This window comes from Elaeis guineensis, chromosome 7 (assembly GCF_000442705.2).
Source record: "Elaeis guineensis isolate ETL-2024a chromosome 7, EG11, whole genome shotgun sequence".
Taxonomy (NCBI): domain Eukaryota; kingdom Viridiplantae; phylum Streptophyta; class Magnoliopsida; order Arecales; family Arecaceae; genus Elaeis; species Elaeis guineensis.
Window position 1 is genome coordinate 99,531,586 of NC_025999.2, and position 22,629 is coordinate 99,554,214.

A 22,629-nucleotide genomic window follows, 5' to 3' on the forward strand; every position below is an offset into this window, starting at 1 on the left:
TCTCTCTAGACTTTTCTCTCTCTTTACAGATTTTGTCTCTCTAGGATCTTTTCTTCCTCTCTGATTGCATCATGAACTCTAGAATAAACTTGAAGATGAAAATAAGATGATTTGAGATTGCTTCGAAATTCGTGCGGTAGATCTGATCTCAGTCCGATCCTATTCGAAATTTGTAACACTTGATTCATATTGAGTCACCCTGATAGGACCTCTGATGATCTCGATCATGAGTGCCTCATCGGAAGGATACGAAGGTTTCTCTCTCCACTTTCTCTCTCTACTTTCTCTCTCTAAAATTATCTCTCTCTTCATGAATTTTTTCTCTCTAGAAGTCTTATGGATCAGTGGAGGATCCAGATACTTAGGTAAATCCTAATTTTGGTTAATCCTAAGAGAGATCCTAGATTTGTATTATCAGGTCGATTATCGATAATTTTCTCCATATGTGATTTTTATATTGATCAGGGTTACGAAGAGATGATCATCTGCAAATGAAATCGAGTGGAATATTTTGTTAAAGAAATTCATAAATCAAAGAAGAACATTGATTTCTGTGTTTGGATCAGTCACCGGTAAAGGTAAGAATCCCTGTACATGATCACTATTATATATGCTATTTTACTATTGGTCTTGCATCGTTGGTTTTTGCATCGTCGGATTTGAAATCGATGAATTTATTATACCTGAGATACTGTTATTTGATTTTGAGTATGAGTATGTTATGTCAATATATATGTATCAGAGATTGATGGCATGATTATATGGATATGACATATCTGAATTGATCATAATGCAAGACAAAATTGATTGATGAAATCAACACATAATGATTAAATGAAAAGAAAGAGATATATGGTATGGACTACTCTTGTCATGTGGAACAGCCGGCCAGGAGCTTATGCCTGGGACAGTCCGTCAGGAGCTTATGCCTGGGACAGCCCCCACTGGCTTACAGGTGGATCAGCCGGCCAGGAGCTCATGCCTGGGACAGCCCGCCAGGAGCTTATGCCTGGGACAGTCTCTCACGGGCTTTGGTACGTGGGACAGCCGGCCAGGAGCTCATCCTGGGACAGTCTTGAAAGACTTTTTAAGTGGATTCGATCCGGATGATGACTGAGGTATAGAATTGGATAGTCCAGAACCAGAAAGAAAAGGTTAAAAATCATGTGATTATGAAAGGAGAAATGAAAGATAAGACATGAAATAATTGTTGAACAAAAGTGTTTTACTTGTTAACATATGATGATGCATCTATTTTGATAAGACAGAAAATTTATGAATGTTTGCATTATTCTGGACATTGAACATGAGATTTTATATTTTATTGCTTATCCTTATTTTCAGACTATATTACTATATCAGTGTGATATGAAAATTCTTACTGGGCTGTAAAGCTCACACCCCTTTATCTTTCTTTTCTTCTCAGAGTTACAAGATGTCCATGGTTGGCTATGGTATGGATTTGTGAGTGAGCGGATACATAGATAGAGTACCGTTGATACTTGATCAGAGGATTGAAGAAATGTTAATTGTAATTATGCAAGTTTTATGAATTATTGTTGAAATTAAATATTATGGTTGATAAGATTGTAATGATTTAATTTGGCCTTGCATATTTTTTAGGGCTTGCTCTAAGGAGTGTGCGGCCATCACGTATCCGACCCGGGTGTTGGGTTCGGGGCGTGACACGTTGTATATTGGAAAAATATTAAATGACTTTATTGCACCTTTAATGAACGCCATAACAATAGATCCAAGGCAAATCACATATACTTATGGTAATCCTTTGCCCTTGCATTAATCAAATGTTTATATATATAATAATTGCAGTTGATCGGTCCTGTGTAAGCATAGCACAAAGATGGTTTATAGCAGTAAGCTCTGCAATAAACATGGCCCAATGATAGTGTATTGTGTCCTTGTTTTCAAAAATCATATACTAATAAAATTATAGGTGCCATGTACCATGGAATTGAACATCATACTTGATGGCATGGTTTTATCTAGTCACAAATGGTTTGATTGGCCTTCATTAGTGTTTTTCTTTATGGAGTGAAGCAATATGTCTTTGGTTGAAGAAATTATATGAACAACCTCTGTCAGGACAAGACAAGTTAGGAAGTGAAATATCTATTCATGTCTTGGCTGAATGTTTATCATGTTATGACATGACTAGGTTTGCAAGACACGATCCAGCCATAGATCCAAGTCATGGTGCACAGAGATTGATTTATTGCAAGGAACTGTCATGTAACTTGGTCATGTTAATATCAGGAGCCCACAATGAAGTCAATATGGTCGAACTCAACAGCCATCACAAAATTCACCTTTCCATGCAAAGCAATAATAACGCTTGATTTGTCTTATTTCCTGCGATTTCTTTCCCCTCCCAATATCTCCTATTAGTTCTGTTTATAAGTTAAAAATTAATATATTTCAATCGTAAAAAAGGTTAGAAGTTAATATACAATAGGAAGAAACAAAAAAAAAAGTCTCAAAGTTCAAATCAGACTTGCAACATGAGCCATCAATACTTACCAGATCCAAAATCAAATCCAAAAAAAAAAAAAAAAAAAGAACTAACTAAAAAAGGAATGCAATAATGTTAATTGACCAAAAAGAGATAAGGATGACACAAACTGGAAGATATGGTTAAAATTGGCTTGGGTTAGGTTGGAATATTATGCAGCATGATAAAAAAAGTTTCGAACTTCATGCCGGGCCAAGGTTTGCATTTTTTTATCAAAATTTGGTCTAAGCTCGAACCCAATCTCAGTCTAGAGTTTAGTTGGGCAAGTTTGGAGAGGAAAGAAAGGGAGAGATTGATAGAGTAGAGAGATGGAGGAGAGAGAGGGGGACTGAGCGGGAGAATGGAGAGGGGAGAGAGAGGAAAGAGTGGGAAGAGAGATCGATGGGAAAGATAGGAGAGAGAGAGAGACGGAGAGAGATCTGGTACTTTCTGAGGTTTGCTTCACGCCTGATTTTGGACTCGGACTTGAGGTCTAACTACAGGCTGCAAGCATCGAACCGACCCCGCCAACCCGGGTCCACTTCCAGCCCAGTCAGCGTCATTTTCTTGAAAAAGCGTGTTAGATTTTAAAAATCCTTTCGTCCACTATCGGGCCAACATCCGCTGATGCTGGCTTCCTCTCCTCCTACTCAGTTCCAGCTGTACACAGCCATCTCGAGTAAAAAGCTTCATCACGCCAACCAAAAAAAAAAAAAAAATCCAAAATTAACAAAACACCCTCATCACACATTCTAAAGGCAAGACGAGACACCGTAACCACCATTTTCTCTTAACCCGGAAACAGAGCTTCTAGAGAGATCGGCGATGAAAGATATTTCCGGCATTTAGTGTTAAAAATGGAGGCTAATTAAGCATGCGTTAAATGGACTTAAAAGAAGCGGAGAAGGGTTTTTATTTCCGATTCTGCGTTCCCCGACGCACCTGCGCCCCTTCTTTTTCCATTCCTGCGCCGCTTTCCCATGTATCCCCACTTCCAACCTCTCTCTTCCTCGCTCTCTCCGCTCTTCTGCGATGCTTTCTATGCGAGAAACTCCGATTTCTGATAGATAAAGGAAATACAGGGAGTAGGTGACGATCGGATCGGAAGCGCAAGCTTCGTGAGAGAGGGATAGAAGAAGAAGGCCTGAGAAGAGCAGAGCATAGCCATATTCCGATCCAAGATTTCCGGTAAGTTTCTGGACCGTTCAAAATATATTGGTTCTTTACCTCCTCTTTTAATCCGAGTAAGGAAAAAGAAAATTATCAGTTCTGTTATAGAGGGTTTATTGATTCATCGATCGCGGCAATCCGAAAACGATCCAAGATCAGAAAAATAAATTATAAAACATCCATTGCAGGACCAGTCCATCCCCTGTTTTCCGTTTGTTGTTTCGGAATTTTCTTTTCTTTTTTTTTTTGGTGGCTTTCCGTTTGATTAATGCCGGTTTTCCGTTTCCATAGTTACCTATTGTGGCAGGGTGAGAATTCGGCGGTGGCTGGGTCCGCTTGGGAATAGTTGTTCTGCGTAGTAATTGGCGGTATGTTAAGTCGGAACCCACTAGATTCCGTATTGGAATAAAATAAGGGAACTCCATTTTTTTAATCAAGGAACTAGGAAAAATCCTTACCAGTAAACATAAACAATAAGCCAATGAGACTATTTGCTATCACAACAATGTAATGCTAGACTTATACTTCCCATTGGTTTTCAACTCCGGTTATGTTACTCCTCCTTTGCCATTGGTTCCCGTTGTCTAGGAGTATTGTAGGCAAGGATATGGATGTTAATGACTTCATAATCAAATATACGGTCGATAACACTATTGGTAATTATTCTTTTAGTCCATGAGTCATGTCTTTTAATGGATGGACGGTGTTGCTGGGTTTGGTGCTCTGAAACCGGTCCATTTACATTGCTGGACTTATTTGTTGTGTAAGACCCGATTTTTTCAAAACTGAGGGATCTATATCCAACTACCGTTCTATACTTTTTAAGCACCGGCTCTTCAATGCGTGCACCGGAAATATTGAAACTACCGGGATGATTTTTCTTTCTCAAATTAGACGTGCAAACCACCGCCACACTTCCAAAATTGAAATATACAAGCGTATGATCTAAACCTTATAGATAATTATTTTTTCCATATTTGACGTGATTTTTATTTCCTCCCTCTATTAAATCCTGATTTAGCTCTATCTGGGCGTTCCAGGCACTCCACACCGGTATAAATAATAAATAAATAATATATATATATATATATATATATATATATATATATATGGTGGTAGTAGCTTATTTGAAATATTTGACATGCGTCTACATGGCAAACGAAGCCTACGAGAGAATGGTATTAAAAGTATTCCGTCCATTCTTAACGCTAGCATCTGGCCTTAATCTATATAAGATTTGATAGTTGGGACTAGGGGGTGTAGGTGGAGACGGAGATCTTCTGAGCAACCTACCACCGCTGTGTGCAAGTTCAGAGCGATTTAAACTCAGCTCTGTTTGGGACATTTTTGAGTTATGATTCATATCCAATAATCCCGATAACTGAGCGTGTTTGAGTAGCTGCTACAAACCAGCTATTTGTCACCATTAACGTATTCTAGATTTATTCATTTAAAAAAAATCATATTCTAGATTCCTCTCCTCTCAGTAAGCAAAAACTTTTTCTCACTTTTCCCTCTGCATTATAAATATAGTTTTTTAGCATTTGTCCGGTCGTACGCATGGGTCATGCTCCCATCAATACGAGAATCTCATGTCCCGGAGAAAAAATTCTTAAATTGAATAATGAAGATTTTATTTTTTTTATTTGGAATATAGTGCAATTATTGCTCTTTTTAAGTTAATGGATGCTCTATGCCCTTGCTCTCTTTCGGCATCTTTGCTATACGGCTTCCGCTTTATTTCGCTTTCCCCTCATTAAAATCTCCTTTCCTTATTCTTTTTCGTTTTAAAAGCAGAGTAACCCGTAAAACGACCACATTTAAGTGAACCTCTCCTTTAGGATAACGGAGACCGCTGCCGTCGGATTGGTTCTCGGTGCCGTTGGATTGGTTCTGGCGGACGCTTTAGCTTACTGGTTCCTCCTCTCCCGTCCTCGCACCAGTTTTTTCTAATTTTTGAGGCCCTTCGATCTCCTCTCTTGTTCAAACTTAAAATCCTGGTTTTCCCCTCTCGACTAGAGAAATAATGGAAAAGACGAGGCCGGCGCCATCTAACGTGGAGTCATTGTCCAAGCCCTTCACCAAGATGTTCCGCACCCACCGCCGGCGGGACGCCACGGGCTCCGGAGGAGGCAGCGGTATTGGTGTCGTCCCGGGCAAAGATAAGCCAATCATCGAGAAGCTCAAGCTGTCGGGAAACCTCAGAGACTACTACTCCACCGTGCTCTCCGAGCATCACAAAGACGAGGATGAGAAGCGGCAGCACTCGCAGAAACTGTCCTCCAATGATAACGAGGCGATGGAATCCCTCCTCGCCAACCTCTTCGCCAGCATCTCCGCCATCAAGGCTGCCTATGCCCAGCTCCAGGTGGCTCAATCCCCCTACGACCCCGACTCCATCCAGTCCGCGGACCAGGCCGTGGTCTCCGAGCTCAAGCACCTCTCCGTCCTCAAGCAGTCCTACCTCACGAACCAGCTCCAATCCCCCGCTCCACCGGTCTCCCAGCCTGCCCTGGCGGCCCGGATACAGGAGCAGCGCAGCCTCCTCAAGACCTACCAGATCACCACAAAGAAGCTCGAAGCTGAGCTCCAGCACAAGGACTCCGAGATCCTCTCCCTCCAAGCCCAGCTCCAAGCCTTGGAGAAGCAGAACCGAGCCCTCGACGCCAGGCTCCACCCGGGCCGCTCGCTCTCGGCCCTCGACAACCTCCACCTCTCCGGGCTGAACCCCACCCATTTCCTCACCGCGCTGCGGTACACCGTGAAATCGATCCGCTCCTTCGTTAAGCTGATGGTTAAGGAGATGGAATCAGCTGGATGGGACCTCGACGCCGCCGCCGTATCTATCCAGCCTGACGTGCTTCGGCGGAAACCCAGCCACCGGATCTTCGCCTTCGAATCATTCGTCTGCCAGAAAATGTTCTCCGACTTCCATCTCCGGGACTTCAATCTTAGCTTCTTGGCAGACCGATCCACCTGGGACCGGCGCCGGTTCTTTGACGAATTCACCGAGATCAAATTTGTGAAATTAAAGCAGGTTTTCGATGGGAAAAGCCAAAAGTCGGCGTTAAGGAAGTTCCTGAGGGCGAAGTATTTGGCCCTGGTGCACCCGAAGATGGACCTGTCGTTCTTTGGTAACCTGGAGCAGAGGGCGCTGGTGAGCTCCGGGCGGGGGTTCCCGGAGACGGCGTTCTTCGCTGGCTTCGCGGAGATGGCGAGGCGCGTGTGGCTCCTCCACTGCCTCTTCTTCTCGTTCGGGCCGGGGGACGGGTCCATCTTCCAGGCCCGGCAGGGCAGCCGGTTCTCGGAGGTGTACATGGAGAACGTGGCGGAGGAGGAGGAGGACGCGGCCGGGCTGAGGCCCACCACCGTGGGATTCACGGTGGTCCCCGGGTTCCGGGTGGGGATGGCGCTGATACAGTGTAAAGTCTCTCTCTCATTGCCCCGTGATGCTTTTCCGCGATAGGGTCGACATCTTGATGAGCCATCGGACGGTGCTGGAGGCATCTAATCTTGTTCGGGAACGAAGGCCGTGACGCCATCAGGGATTTTGCCAAGTGGGTCCCGCGATGCTTGTCCCGTTTGGACACATTCGCGTGGCGGGAGTGGTTTGCTATTAGTGGTAGACTGATCTGATTGTAACGGTGGGAGGACTCTCTAAACGGCTATTAGTAAATTGGAGACATCATACTGTATAATTTATTTTTAATAGTTAAAACGAGTATTTATTAGGTATATGTGGATGATAGTTAATGACAGATGGCATATTAATTTATGTTTTGTAGGTATGCTGCGTGCGGGTGAAACATGGGGGTGTTTTGTCTGGTTGGGGATTTATTGGAAGAATAATAATGGAGGTTGGGCTTGGGAGATTAAAATAGAATTATTTGGGTGGGTGGTGGAGGAAATGGGCGTCAAGGAAAATGGGATGCAGGTATTATGCGATTCTCCAATATGTCGACATTTTAGAATGGGTGGTTTTTGTCGTGGTTTTTTTTGTTGGCTTTTGCGCTCCATCGCTGTTCCTGTGGAGACCGTTTTGTTGGCACCGTCTGTCCTGCTTGGGCTGTTGTGTGATTCTTCTATTGTTAATTTTCATTGGGGTTGTTGAAGGGCGTCATCAGTCTTAAGATAGACTCACTTTACTTCACCTAAGTGGTGGTATTGTGTCTTTGATGAATAAAGAACAACCCAGTGGTGCCACACCACAACACCCTCGTGCCTGTTAATTTAATATTTACTACCAGCATGGTGTTGGTTGGCTGAATCCTAAATTGATCCACCCAAGAATTATACTATTTGGGCCCCCGGACAATAGTCGTAGAACTTTGTGTGGTAGGCCTTTTTCTGAAATGCCTATAACATGTCTAGTCCAAACAATTTTGTTCCACCAGCCTTGTGTCTCAAATCTGTGCTTGACGATCACCTATCTCAGATATTTAGACCGGACTTCTGCATTTAGTTTTGATTCTCCAACGGGCCAAGCAATTCGAGATGATGGCCTTATTTTACCCAGATAAAATTCGAAAAAAGGCGATAAACTCTAGTTAGTTTGTCGAGTTAAATAATTGATGAAAAGAAGAAAATATTCGGAAGGTTTCTTCTTGATAAGTTTGCACGGAGCAGGATCTGCATCTGATCTGTATTTGGAAAACACTGTTTTGTGAGGACTGCAATTGTTGTTGCCTGGACCTGACACACGAATCACGGTGCTTGCAGTACGTATGTTGTACAAAAATACCATACGGCTGAAAGTGACGTTGATGATGAAAAGGATGGTGACAAAACCATGTCCGGAGCCAGCGGTGCTCTGCGGTAATCGGTGGGCAAATCCCGCTGTTGGGGGCATCGGGGTCGAATTACATTGTGCGAACATGCATGTATCAAAATAGTTCCGGTGGCAAGTGGATGTCAGGTTGAGTTGTACCTTTTGATCATTTACTTTAAAAGAGTTAATAATAAGATTAACCTAAAATTAATCATGTTTAAATTGAGAGAATCTGTGTTAAGATTGACCTGATCATGGGCCATACTTGGGGGCAGAAAATGTTAAGTAGGGCCTGGCCGACTAAAAACGAATATAGTTTAAGCTCAAGGCCATCAGCCTTAATTGAGATCTTTTGCGAAGGATACAGCTAGCTCACCAGCTCACTAATGATGCAATTTTATTAATATATATATATATATATATATATATATATATATATATATATATATATTATTACAACATAAATTTCTTGGATGGATGGTCGTCAATCGGCTTGCTCCTTTTTGTTCACAGTGCTCTCACATTTAGTGGGTTCATTATTTTGGACACACCAGCCAGGGGTGAGCGTCTGGCATTCTAAAGTGAGGGATCGACTGGCTCCGGAGTTCGGCTTTTGCCTTCGCGCCGTCGTCTCTCGATCCCCAAGTGCGATTCCTAACATCAGATACTCTTCTAGTCTCTTCTGCTTCTCTCTCCTTCTATTCTTCCTTCTGTTTGCCCATCATTCTTCATGAGGCTCTCAATGAGCGCGGAGAGACGTGGAAGGTTTATGTGGGAAATCTGAACTCCGACGGCCGGGAACGCGAAATAGCGGACAAGTTCGGCGCCTATGGAGTCGTTACGAGGTAATCGTTTCCTTTTCGTGCGCTTCCCACTTTTTTTCTGATTAATTCCTTTTTATAGTTTTATCCCTTCTTCTTGTAGTTTTTAGATGTACCATGTTTCATGCTAAATGCCTTGTCTTGATAGCTTGAACAGTTGGCTTGCTGTCATTGCACGCCAAACGTTTGATATTTTGCGCCATGGATTCTGACCGCATAAATAAGTGAATACGTTATTTTAATAATTCTTGTTGTCAAAACTAGTGAAAGTTATTCTAATATACCGAATTCCACCAATTTGATTGCTCCCCAACTTCTAAACCATAATGGGTGGCGATCCTTAATCTAGCCACCCGCGATCTCATCCTGAACTTACTTCCAAAAAAAAAAAAGAAACAAAGAAACTATCTGATGCTTGAAAAGGACTGTAGTGTCTCTCCTGTTGGGTGCATGGTTGGAATTTGGATCGCTGGAACTGCTGGAACTCAAATCATCTCTCTCGGTGACTGATCATTATGTTTGGTTAAAAGCAACTGAAGTTTTTTTTAACTGTGGTAAAGCTACCATATATTTCTCTACATCCTTAGACCACGGTTAGAACTCTACCGTTGTTCGTTTCAAATTAATGGGAATTGAGGGCAAACTTCGAATTGTGAGGACGTATGTATTTAGTCCTATATCATTATTTATTGGGAAGATCATGGGTACTTATATAGGGCCAAGGAACCCAAATAATATCTTCCACTCAGCATTTTTGGATGAGGTACTGGGTTGTTATATAAACATTGGATTTAAGTTGTGAATATTATTGCCATATATATATGTATATATATTTTACCTGGTGCATATCTCATCTTACTTGTTCAAACATGTGTAGTTTACCTATAGCTCCATTGATTTTTGCAGCCCTGCACATTCATTTAATTGTAGTCTGCTGTTCTTTCTATTTAAAATTTATATGGATACTGAAACAATTTGGTTGTTACTTATGAAAGCAGCTGATACTGATGTGCTGTTTTGCATGACAACCTTTAATATCTCAGTTTATGGACAGCAAGGTTCACGAGGTTATGCGTTTTGCTGAGTCCGATGACTTTCAGGAAGCAGATGATGCAATGTCTGCTTTAGATGGTGAGATGCAATCACCTCCTTAACCTTTGCCTTCTAAATTTACTCTCATCCGAGTCATCCTATTATTTATCAAACTTTTCAGTATGCTCGCAGTTGTTTTGTTTAATTTTCTAAAAAGTATGTTGTTTTGTCTCATATGCTAGCCGAGTGTCTGGGTTTAAGTAGTGTTGCATGGACAGGAATACAAGAATCATACTCCGATGCATATCCAAGTGCATGACCTGACAAGAGCAAAAAAAGGATACAGGGATACATGGGACAAAATATAATATTAATTAAATTATATTTAAACACTTAAATATCATTTGTTTGGATATTAAGAAGAAACTATTAAGGAGATAGTATGCTATGGTCTTTTAATATGCATGTTTACCATCCAAACTTCTCATTGAACTTAAAGGGTATAAACAAAATAGTATTTTGCAAAGTTATTGCAATACATAAATCCTCACCAAATTCTGATAAAAGTTCAAACACTATTATAATGTCAATGTTGAGGGTCAAACTCATTGTTGGAAGAGTCCAACCATCTACCAGTCTTTCAAACTATTGCTACAGAACATCATAAGTGTCCAGGAGTTTTATCCAATTCAGATACATGTTTGACATGGATTTTTGGAGTTGTCCAAGTAATAGAGGCTTTCAATTCTTGCCCCATATAGAAACAAGCTAGTCATTGATAAACACTCTCATTGTTTGTTAGTGATTATTGGTTAATAACCTGAAGGATTCAAAAATTATATTGAATTGTATTTTCACCCTCTACTTAGATTGCAATGTAATACTATTGATATATTGGAAAACAAGCCCATATGATATCTTAACGAGCAAACATTAGCCAAGTTTACTTTTGCATGTTAGTACTGTGACCATGGACAATAGTTTGTTGCCCTTCTTTATTAATTAATATTTCATAAGATAATTTCCAGAATCTGTCCGAATTTCAAAAGATTTATTATCGTGGCTGAGCAAGCAAACTTAATTGCATGGTATTACTTTATTGGACTGTGCTTTCTCAATTATTGAAATTATTGTCTTTAAAACTTATTGCCATCAGATTTTCATCTCACAGCACCATTTGTGAAATCTTTAGTCAAATGGAGTTATTCAGATTTCATGACTACAACTACTTAGATTTTCTGGTACCTATTGTCAGAAAACTAATATCTGTAAGAATTTGAGCCATAGTGCTCTAATTTTAGCATACACTGCACTCCATATAGATGATCTTCTTTATACCAACAACGTCAAGTTGCTGATGCTAATATCTTATTCTTTATGATCCTTAAGGCTACGCATATATACCTTGCGAAGAGGTAACTGATTAGGAAAGAAGTTTGGCTATCAGTCATTAGAAAGGTATTGTGACATGCCTTTGTGTAACGTTTATCCTGAGGATCCTTAGTGTTTGGTGGCTTAGACATTGTGAGAGATGCTGGAAATTCATGAAGTCGCTTAGCCATTTAGATGTACCCAATTTTTTTGTCTGTTGGTTTGGACGTCATGTAGTCAACCGACTTCAATAAGCTTGGTGAGATTCTACTCAAGATCATTATGATATTTTGTCTTTAGTCATGATGTGACTGGTTCTAGACGGTCAAAGTGGTCTAGCCATCATATTTGTCTCACTAAGCATTTTATAGGATAGATGCCATGACATCCAATTCTAACTGATGCACCACCCACTTTAGGACAGTTCATTTAGGTTTGCAGATTCATGATGTTTCCTTATATGATGTGGTTCCCCCACCTAATCTATTATATATCAAGAAACAAGTGGGAATTTATTATAAACTTCATATTTGCAGGCAAAAAAACTTTTTTGTGAAATTTGTTCAACATAATTATATTAATAAACATGCTACCAAAGCAAAAAAAATAACATCAAGTGAATATTTATGGAACCGAAAGTAGATTCTGTTTTGTCATGAGAAAGTAGAGAAGCAACATAGAACTGTACTTTTTAATTTGCCTAAAAAGCAAGAAAAAAAAATAATAATTCTAATTTGTTTTTAGAAGCTTTTGTGCACAAGTATAACATTCACAGTCATATGCTTAAATGTTATCACTTAAGCTACTCAGACTATTTTGTGTGGTTTTTGAAAATCTCACACTAGGAGGATCCTGCTATAAATCTGGAAAGGTCAGTTGCAGCCACTTTGATTTCATTCAACTAGGAAGCACCAAAAGGGGTTATTTTGGACATAAAGGAGCCTAAATGCCTAATAAGAAACTATTTCTGAGGCACAATTTACAAGCCGGAGAACAAACAGAATACCACAAGCCAAGATGTGGACCTACAGGATTTATAGTTAAAATGTCTAATTATGTCAAAATTTGTCACCATCATTATCAAACATGTGTATTGCATTGCGATAAATTTGATTTGATAATTATCAAACATCCACGTCCTAGTACTAACTGCTTTACTTCATGGGATTTGGACATGAAACTAGTCATTCATGTTCGCATGGGTAGTCATTCTGAGCACTCTATGGCCTCTATAATTCTACCCATTATGGACCTTGAGGACTTTCTGGCAGATGATTAATTCGGAAAAGTCAGCCATCACATTCAGTCCCAATGCACCAACGAAAATCTGCAATCAGACTACCAGTGTGCTGCATTTGAAATCTATTAGATTCCATGAAAAATATTTTGACCTCCCAATATTGATTGGCAGACCAAAGAGGCTTGCTTTTAAATAAATCATAGGGTTTCATGGATGGAAGGAGAAATTATTGTTTCCGGCAAGTACAGTTGTTTTTGTCAAAGCTATAGCTCAAGCAATCCCACTTCTATGATTAATTGTTTCAAATTGTCTATTTTCTGTTAAGAATTGAATAGTCTGATGAGCAATTTTTGGTGGGACCAAAAGAAGGATGGAAGGAAAATACATTGGGTTAGGTGGGTAAACTTTTCATTTCCAAAAAGGAGGGTGGTTTGGATTTTCAGGACTTGCAGGCCTTCAATATGACACTTTTAGATAAATGAGGGCGGATGTTTCTTTGACCTCAGAACCATTGCTCGACAGAGTCCATAAGGCAAAAACACTTTTTGAATTGTTCATTCTTAGAAACTGCACTTAGTTGTAATCCTTCGTACTCATGGAGGAGCATTTGGGAGGCAAAGGCGATTTTAGAGGATCGGATACATCGGCAACAAGGAAATGGCAAGTCAATTTATGTATAGAGAGATAAGTGGTTGCCCACAACTCTTCCTTTCAAAGTGGTCTCAACTCAGAAAGCTCTTTGATACAGATGCAAAAATTAATTTCCTAATTGATGAGAATTGAAAAGGCAGTGGGATGAGCAAGCGATTCACAGTATATATTTTTTTAACCTCGTGAAGCTGAATTAATTAGAAAAATTCCTTAGAGAACCCGACTGCCTGGAGACCATATTTTGTGGCATGTTACTTCTTCTGGGCAACTTACAGTTAAAAGTGCTTATCATGTGGCATGGAATTGGGAGACGGGTTCAGCTAATAGTTCGTCAAGTTCAGTCGTGTGCAGCATCTCTTTCATGATAACTTGGTAGTTCCTTTGGAAATTTAATGTGCCCAATAAAGTCAAATTATTTGTTTGGAAAGCTTGTAAGGATACCTGACCAACAAAATATAATCTGATAAAAGGAATTAAATGTGGATGCACATTTGGAATTGTGTGACTGTGCAGCAGATGCGTATGCTCAGAATAAAGACTTGTCCTTTTGCATGTCATTTTTTCCACTTTTTGGATGAGGTCCTATATGAGCCAAGCTTTGTCGTTGAAGGATTGGTGGAGGTGCATGAAAGGTTGAACTTTGTTGGATAACAGCTTGGGCAATTTAGAAAGGCCCAGTAACTTAGTTTCTAAAGGAAAGTAGAGGGATCCATTCGATACTACCATAGACGAAAATTTAGAGTGGTTTTCTAAGATCTCAAGATTTTGTACTCATGAAGTTCACCCGAGGAGTGTTTTCGAATCCTTTTTAGCCAAGAGCTTGGCCGGATGAGCCAGCATATAGTGCAAAATGAGAACTCTGTTGACTCATTGGAAACCTTCTTCTAACAACTATGACAAGGTCAATGTTGGTGGTGCAATATTTACAAATGGAGCAGTCATGGGAACAAGGGCTGCTATTAGGAATTACTTGGGGAGAGTTCATTGCAGGGATGTCAAAAGGAATGGATATTTTGCACTCTGCTGAATAGCTGATTTGGAATTAGGCACATGCATGCACAGGATCCTCAACCTAGTGCATACCTATGTCATGAGGTGTGGGTTCGGGGGTGTGACAACTTAGGCATATGTTTGATCATGCATGCTAAAATCCAGAAAAGGAATTACCCGGTTGTAGTCTTAAAAATTCAGATGATATGCATTGATCGTTGGATGATCATTGGAGGCGAGCCTCCAAATAAAGTACAATTCATGGAGCATTCGAACCTCAGAAATCTTTTCTACCGGTCATTTGCTTGCTGTTAGAGTACTGAAGCCACAGAAGCCTGCGACCTTCATTGTCAATTTAATTCGACAAGGAGTCCATGGCTGCTCTTTAAAAACAGGTTCCTCAACTGGTGATCTTCCTTGTTAAGAAACCAATTGTTTTGGCTCTTGTCGTACTTGCTCTCTCTCTCTTTTTGGTGCGGAATCTTATTAATAGTGAGGCATCCGTGAAAGGGACCTTTAGGTCCGTATATCCGTAAGGAACCCCAATGTAGCGTGGAGAACCATGCTATATCTTTCCATGTGTATCCGAATGAAGCTGAGAGTAAACTACTCCGTTATCGGTGTCTGCTTCACCATCCATGCTTCTGGTTCCACGCTTAGCGCTCCTACCGAAAGGCCCACAAGTAGGATATTTATATGAAATAAAAAATGATTGTGTGCGCTAACTTTATGTATCACACGTATATTTGAAGTCATCAAGCATCTTTTATATGATGGGCAACGTATAATTGGAATGCTTTGAACCTCACAGAGGGTGAGGCCTGAGGCAAATGTTAAACTTATTTTGAACGAATACACCCCTCAAGGCTTTAGATTCGTTGAAAAAGGGGATGGTGCAACCGGTAATTATATTTACGATTCCGAAAATAAAGAAAAAAAAAAGAGAAAAAAGAAAAACCAAATGGCACATAAAGATGCTTGTTGCTCAGTGCTAAGGCTACGCCAATGTCTAGAGATGATGTCTCTAACTTTCTTTTTTTTAGAAAAAATTCTGCCATCTGCAATCCAAAAATACAAATAAGATGAACTCAAGTACCCTGAACGCGTGCATGAGTGCACATAATCATCATCACATCGCACATCAAATGACGGTTCCAAAAATTTGGGTGTCTAGATACCAACTTTTAATGGGAAAAAAGAATCATAACGTGTATTCAACAATAGAACAAAACAAAAGAATAACATAAAATTAAGAGAGCAATAATTATATACTTGTCAGTTCACAATTGAAAAAGAAATGCAACAATGAACAAAATACAGGAAACTGTGTCAGTGATTGCAGCCGCAAAGGTTGTCTGAGAGAATTTTGGATGCAAGATGTGCTGGTGCCGTCTGGTATGGAGATTGAAAAAAAAAAAAAAGGAGGTGGTGTCAAGGGATGGTTTATTATGAGCATTTAGAATCATGACCATTTATGAAATATTCCTTCACTTGAATTAGTCATGTGTATAAACATGTCAAATGTGCATATTATTATTAAGATTGATTAAGTCATTGGACAAGAAGTGCTATTAATTTACTAGATTAATGTAATTAGATTTGAGATTCTTTTCCTTTGAGATCAAGATTTCTTTTAAAAAAAAGAGTATGAGTCATATCAAGGTGGGTTGTATCTTTTGCTTAAAAGAATGATTTAAGTTTTTTTGCAATGTCATGCAAGAGTCACTTCGAGATCTATAAGTAGAGGGAGAGAATATGTTGGATGCTTTGTTATATGTGCAAGGTGTCATCTAATGGTTGACGTTTATGAAAGAAGATTAATCATTTTTTTCGTATGTAAGATACAGCTCAAATCCAATTATATCATACGCATAGGTGACTTTTAGTGGAGTTAGATCCGCTAGCTTGCACTCGGTATGGTTCACTAGTGCTAGCTTTCACCTAGCTTTCCTATATGCTTAACGTCCAAATAAAACTTAGGATCTCCTACTAATTGGCATTATCTGGTTGGACTTTCGTGCACCTAAGCATCTGATATTCCCTCTTTAATATTTGCCCACCACTAAAACGATCAGGACAGTCCAATCGGTGGATCCCTATCTTAAGGTTACCAAATCTGAAAAAAAAAAGGTGAAAGTAAAAGTTACTGCAATGAAGTCAATGGCCTTGTGCTTTATTCTTTTTTGTCCTGTACCCTCCGAAAACAGGGTTTATGATAGCTCTATGCCTCTATTCAATTTAACCATCACCAGTGCCAACAGAACGGCAGCTCAATGGTGTCACTCCTCACGCAGGAGGTTGGCAGCTACTGATAATTATATATTTGGCTTATGTACGATATAAATTTGTCCAGAAGTTAGTTGTAGCCTATTGATTGCATCTACCCTCTTATCCACAGAAGGCTTCGAGTTCAGACGTAGCTTTGAAAGGTGTTTCCCATGAATTGATCACAGATAATTCCTGCACTTCTTTTCTTTGATTTTGATTGATAACAACTGACATTATTTTTTTAACTAAAGAATAAGCTACGTTATTGCCCACAAAGCCTTGTAGCAGGTTCACCTCGCATTTAAAAAACATAAATTCCATAAATAAAAGGCGATCAAGTTAATAATCTTATCGTCTCAGTATGGACTATGGAGCACGTAGTACCGTGACGTGCGACACTCTATCCGCATGCTCCGCTGTTGCCGGCTCTAATATTGCTTCTATACACGCAACATAAAGTTGAGGGAAGGGAAGCAACCACATGAAGCTTGGATTGTGCTCAGTACTATATTGCCAAAATTATTGCTATTGTTTGCATATAATTGAAGGGACCCAAGAATAGCGAGGTGATGGATGGGATGCCCCGTCCAACACTAGTTTGTCTTTATATACACTTCGTCTCATCCTCGTTTGCGAACACACTAGCTATAACAAACCAAAGCAATGATAAAGAAAGAAAGGGATAAATTATAAGCAACAATGGAGGGGAGAGCTGTATAACTCCGACCTACAAAAATTCCTACTACAGTGAAGCCAAACTCTTCGATGGCTCGATCGGGGAAGAAGTTAATGGCCGATCCCTGGGCTCGGAACGGATCCCAGCAGCCGTGGGTTGTTGCCTTTGGTTGCTCCTGCTGTGACCGTTTGTGTCCACTTTCGCCGGGAGAAGATTGGGGTGAGCTTCCTTTGGGAAGGGTACCTACCACAAAGCCAGCCTCCAAGGGTGGAACCTTCACTTTTGCTTCACTCCGGAGCTTCCTTGCTTGTAGGGAGGGTGCTAGGAGTAGAAGGGAGATAAATAGGATGAGTGTTACTCTCTTATTTGAGGCCATGGAGATAGAGGAAAGGAGTTTAGCTTGGGGAGAGCGTCCAGGGTGCGGAAGGAATGGAGGGGGAAGGGAAGGTGTATGGTGGATTCGGGAAGGTTTCGAGGGGGTGTGGATGCCTTATAAAGGGAAGGGGTGGTGGGTGTGGAATAGATGGGAGAATAAGGACAAAGAGGAGAGAGTAGGAAGCGTGGGAATGAAGTTAATTGGCATGGTCGTCAAATTAATGGATGGATTGTATATTCTATGTGTATCATTTTTCTCTCAATCCTTTTCCAATTTTGAGGTGTCAACTCGTTTTTATTCGGAAAAGGAGAGGGTCCTTCTTTAGCAGGTAAAAACATGTGAAGGAGGTTGGATGCAGGACTGATAGAAGCCACCGGCACATTGTTTTCCTCGCACCTTCCTCCTCTCATAGTGCAGAAACTATTAGATTGACTAGATTCATCGTGGATCTAAGGTGATGCCATCCTAGGTGGATTCAGTTTATTTAAGGATGAAATTATTAGATGAATTCATTTCATCCTATATCCATGGTAGTTCCGATCCACATAATAATTTCTAATCAGAGTAGATTATATTTCTTTACCATTCGGTTGGGATGGTATGGAACTAGTTGAACCACAAAAAATTATTGGAATCTCTCTTTTTTTCATTTTCATCCACAGTAAGCTATTAAAGCCAGTGAAACATATTATTTGTACTATTTCATCTAGATATAGCATCGTATATCGTCGATAATAATCATTGAGAAACTACCGATTGAATTATCTTAGTTAAAGAGTTAGGAAAAATATCCTTCCAACATTCCAACCCAGAACCTCCTGTCACCACCAGCTGGATGGTATCACCATTTGTCAAATTGGACAAAGAGACAGAAGTTGGATTCGATTTGAAGTCATTTCTTGAGAGGTGAGGTAGGTATAGGATGGCTATGTGGAAATTAGCCTCTACCCAATTTCAAAAATTCCTAGAGGCTTCACCGAGATCTGGAGGTGCAACTATTGGAGCATGACTCAATTTTTCATCCTTAAACTCTATCACAATACGGTGTAACTACATGTTCTCGAAATATCTCATCATGTTAATTTTTGAACTTGTTCTTGCTCGGCCAACTTTTGTTCACTCTATGCATACAGACATTTAAAGTCCTTAAAATTTGGAATCCCCTAAGCCCCATACCATATTATTTAATTTGATGATTAAGTTCTCTATAGTTAATAACTATCTTATGATCCAGCTGTACTTGTTGGTCTTTATAATTTTAAATAAGAATTAGAGTTTAGTTGTTGCTGTTTATTATTTTCTGAAAGAGGTGACATGGACCACCATTAAGAATAGGGAATTTGGTTGTTTTTTTGTCTATTTAAAAATAGCTTTAAGGAAAACAACTGATAAGTTGGTTATTCCTTCCAAGGAAGTCCTTGCTCTCACCTCATGCCTTACCAAATAGCTAGTGCTTGGCTTTGTTGGACAAGTGCATGAACCAGAGCCTGTATTTGAGAGCTTGAGGTCTGAAAACAGTTTGTGGGTGGGGTTGTTTGAGCGTGAACGACACCCCTAATTCAGGGCAGGTGTTCCTTGGACCCAATGCCAACATGTATCTCTAGAAGGACATTCCTTCTCCTCCTCTACGTGTCCTTGTCTTTAATATGGTAGTTTAGTAAGAATCGAATGGGAGCCCACTTACTTGCCTGTGGTAAAATTAATTTGACTGGTCTAGTCTAAAAATCATGATCTATGGATAGGAGTCAAAGATAGACATGATAGGATAAAGGGGAAAGAAGGAACCGAAAGATGATAATTTTAGCTGATCTATGAGGTACTCGATTGGGTCTGACGTGGTGGGTATGGATTTTTGTATAATATCCAACATAGATTTAGATTGAATATGGTTAATAATATTCAATATAATATAATCTTAATGTATCTCCGCCCTCCGATTCACTTAATAGATGATAACCATCACAGTCTTGTTTGGCTCAGCTGTCCTTACTCCCTTTACATAGAAATTTATTATTTTAGAAACTTAGAAACTATATTTATTCTATGAAAATCATAGCAGTCAATTATTTTTATTTGTTTTGTTTTGAGGTCTCAATTAATTTGATCAATGTATGAACTGTTTTTTATTAGAATAAATTGTAGTTATTGATATACACTAGGATTCTCTCTGTTTAAATAAAAAATTCGGTGATTGAGAATAAGCTATACCTTCTTCCAATTTATATAGCTGTTGTAGTTTCATTAATTATAAGCTATAATTATCCGACCCAATTTGATTCCACTGGACTCATCTTATCTATTTGATCTGACCCACCATAGACCACCTCATCTATTTTACTTGAAATGATTTGGCCCAAGACACATATGAGGTAGGTATTGATTGATTCGATCCATATTGCCATCTCTAAAAAAGATTTGGATTTGAAATGTGATGTTTTAGAAATTTTGAAGTCTGAAGTCTGAAATAGGAGATCTAGGCATGAAATCTGTGTTGATAGAAAGGAGGAGAAAGGACAGGATCATGTCTTGTGAATTTGAAATACCATCATCACAATTCACCAACCATACGGAACCAAAGAATATCACAATTATCATGCTTATCCACTACATTCCAATTCCATAAACAAATTCCAATTTAGCACATAAATTACTGAGATCATTTGTCGTGCATATTGATTCTTTCAGTAATATCTCCAAGTTGCGATCAGTCTACCAAGATTTTTCAGAACTTTATAGAAACACAACGCAGGAGTACATAATATATCTGATAAATAATGGTAATGAGTAAGTTTTTCATCGTACCCTTTCATGTTTGTCGGTGACACGTTCATTAAATGGCTCTAGGTTACGTCGTTCTACTTGAGCTGGTTGGAGATTACTTGCCAATTACATATATGGTCCCAACCTATCTATTTGGCATTTTGTCCTCATAAACGCCACATCAGGGGCATGAAACTAGCATTTACCCCTGCCATGCATATTGATTCTTTCAGTAATGTCTCCAAGTTATGATCAATCTAGCTACGTTTTTTCAGAAAATTTATACAAACACAACGCAGGATCTCCTAAAATAAGGGTGGTAAGTGAGTTTTTCATGGTACCCTGTCATGTTTGTCGGTGACATGTTCATTAAATAGCTTCTAAGTTACGTTCTTCTCCTTGTCAATTGCTATCTATTTGGTTTTTGCTTCTCATAAACGCCACATCGAGGCTTTGAAACTTGCTTTCATCGATTCACACCGTCAAGCACTAACAAAGACTCTCGCCATACATGAAGCATGCAGCTAAGGAGTCATGTGAACGTGATGTTAATCAGATACGGGCTTGGGAAGATTGGATTGTAGGGAATATCCGTACTTTTCCTGTGCACATCAACATCCAAAAGGATGAGCAGGATTTCAACTTTGCAACTTACACTCAACCTCAGCTCCTCATTTATCCTCTCTAGTCGAGGATCCCCGCGCTGGTAAAGCCTTAGAATGGTGGATGACGCATCCGTGACTCACTTATGGCCCCACCTTCATTGCCTGCACTTTAGACGACAAATTCTATCTTACTTTACATTGGCCATGTGGCCATGCATCATGCCAATGTGCTTACTGTAGATCTCATTCATCATTGGAAGAATTATTGCATATACCGTGTATACCTCGTGATCATGCATACAGATGATACTTCAGGATGCATCATCTTCTGATGAATAGAATTCATAAAAATATAGATTGTTATTCGCTGCATATATGACTTCATTATTGTATATGTAGCTTACAGTAAAATGATGAGTTGGTTGACATGATATATACATATTGATGCATATGGTGTAAGGTATAATTTGTCAATATAAATAAATATATAATATATAATAAAAAAATAATATAATATATATATATATATATATATATATGGATTGATCGATGGATGGTTTTATTCCGCATAGGATTTTTCTACCTGGTCACGTATTTGAACGGGCAGGATATTTTTGGATGGCTAAACTAGTGGCAGATCAGGCTCCCGTTCAGAAACGTCTATGCGCCCGTCCGGAAGATGGTCTCGACACGTCACAGCTGTCGGAGGACTTCTACAGGAAACAGAGATCTCATGCAATCATCCAGAAGTGTGTCCGCGTGCATGGCTTTCACACAAGCACTTGGGATGAATAACGATAACAATAATAACAATAAAAGAATAAAAGGTGACAGGAAAAGAAAAAGGAAAGTTTGTCGTTTTTGAGAGCTTCGGGACCCGATCTACAAGTCGAGGGCACATTTTTATTCTGCCGCAGCTATAAAATTAGAACCGTTGTTCAGGACATCTTGTCTGGATCAGCCAACAAAATTTCTCCCTCTAATTTTCAAACTTTGTTTTTTGCGCTCTTTTTAATAGTATATAAAATATCTCACAAAAAGATAGCGATAACATGGTAGGTTTTAAGAGCATAATGATAATTTGGAGGAATATAGTGTTAATTAATAATGTTACATATACTCATGCTTACTTTTCATAATTGTCGGGGGTTTCTATAGAAACATTAAAACTGTTGACGTTTCAGAGGAAAAAGTTTACGGTGCATTGGATAATAGGCTAAATGTAAGGTAGGTATTGTTGGGACTTGAGCATCAAACTTAATCTTTTATGTGGTATAATTATGCAAACAAAAATCATGATTAAGAAAAAATGCATCAAACTACTAACTTGTGCCAACACACGTAGGTTTACCATTTGATAGTGTTGGTAGTTTCAAGGTTAAGGTTCTCTTT

At 39.5% G+C, this 22,629-nt stretch overlaps 1 protein-coding gene and 1 long non-coding RNA gene across 8 annotated transcripts; both read left to right on the top strand.

Annotated features, from left to right (window-relative positions):
• The first annotated feature begins 3,287 nt into the window (after positions 1–3,287).
• Positions 3,288–7,414, top strand: LOC105048096 (protein GRAVITROPIC IN THE LIGHT 1). 7 transcript variants are annotated; one of them, XM_019852024.3, is made up of 3 exons: positions 3,288–3,697; positions 5,474–5,595; positions 5,699–7,414. In XM_019852024.3, exon 3 carries the CDS (start codon positions 5,706–5,708, stop codon positions 7,143–7,145), a length of 1,440 nt encoding a protein of 479 aa, XP_019707583.1. In that variant the 5' UTR covers positions 3,288–3,697; positions 5,474–5,595; positions 5,699–5,705; the 3' UTR covers positions 7,146–7,414. The 7 variants fall into 7 exon arrangements, with proteins under 7 accessions (XP_019707583.1, XP_029121308.1, XP_010925595.1 ...); XM_029265475.2 differs by having other exon boundaries at positions 5,477–5,595; XM_010927293.4 differs by having other exon boundaries at positions 5,521–5,595.
• Positions 7,415–8,931: 1,517 nt separating this feature from the next.
• On the top strand, positions 8,932–21,689 carry LOC140859079 (uncharacterized). Its single transcript, XR_012142522.1, has 3 exons — positions 8,932–9,292; positions 10,312–10,399; positions 21,150–21,689. It is a non-coding gene; the product is annotated as an uncharacterized lncRNA (long non-coding RNA).
• The last annotated feature ends 940 nt before the right edge of the window (positions 21,690–22,629 follow it).

Excerpts from the sequence above, each read along its gene's own strand:
- LOC105048096 (XM_019852024.3), top strand. The coding sequence starts at position 5,706 with ATGGAAAAGACGAGGCCGGCGCCATCTAACGTGGAGTCATTGTCCAAG.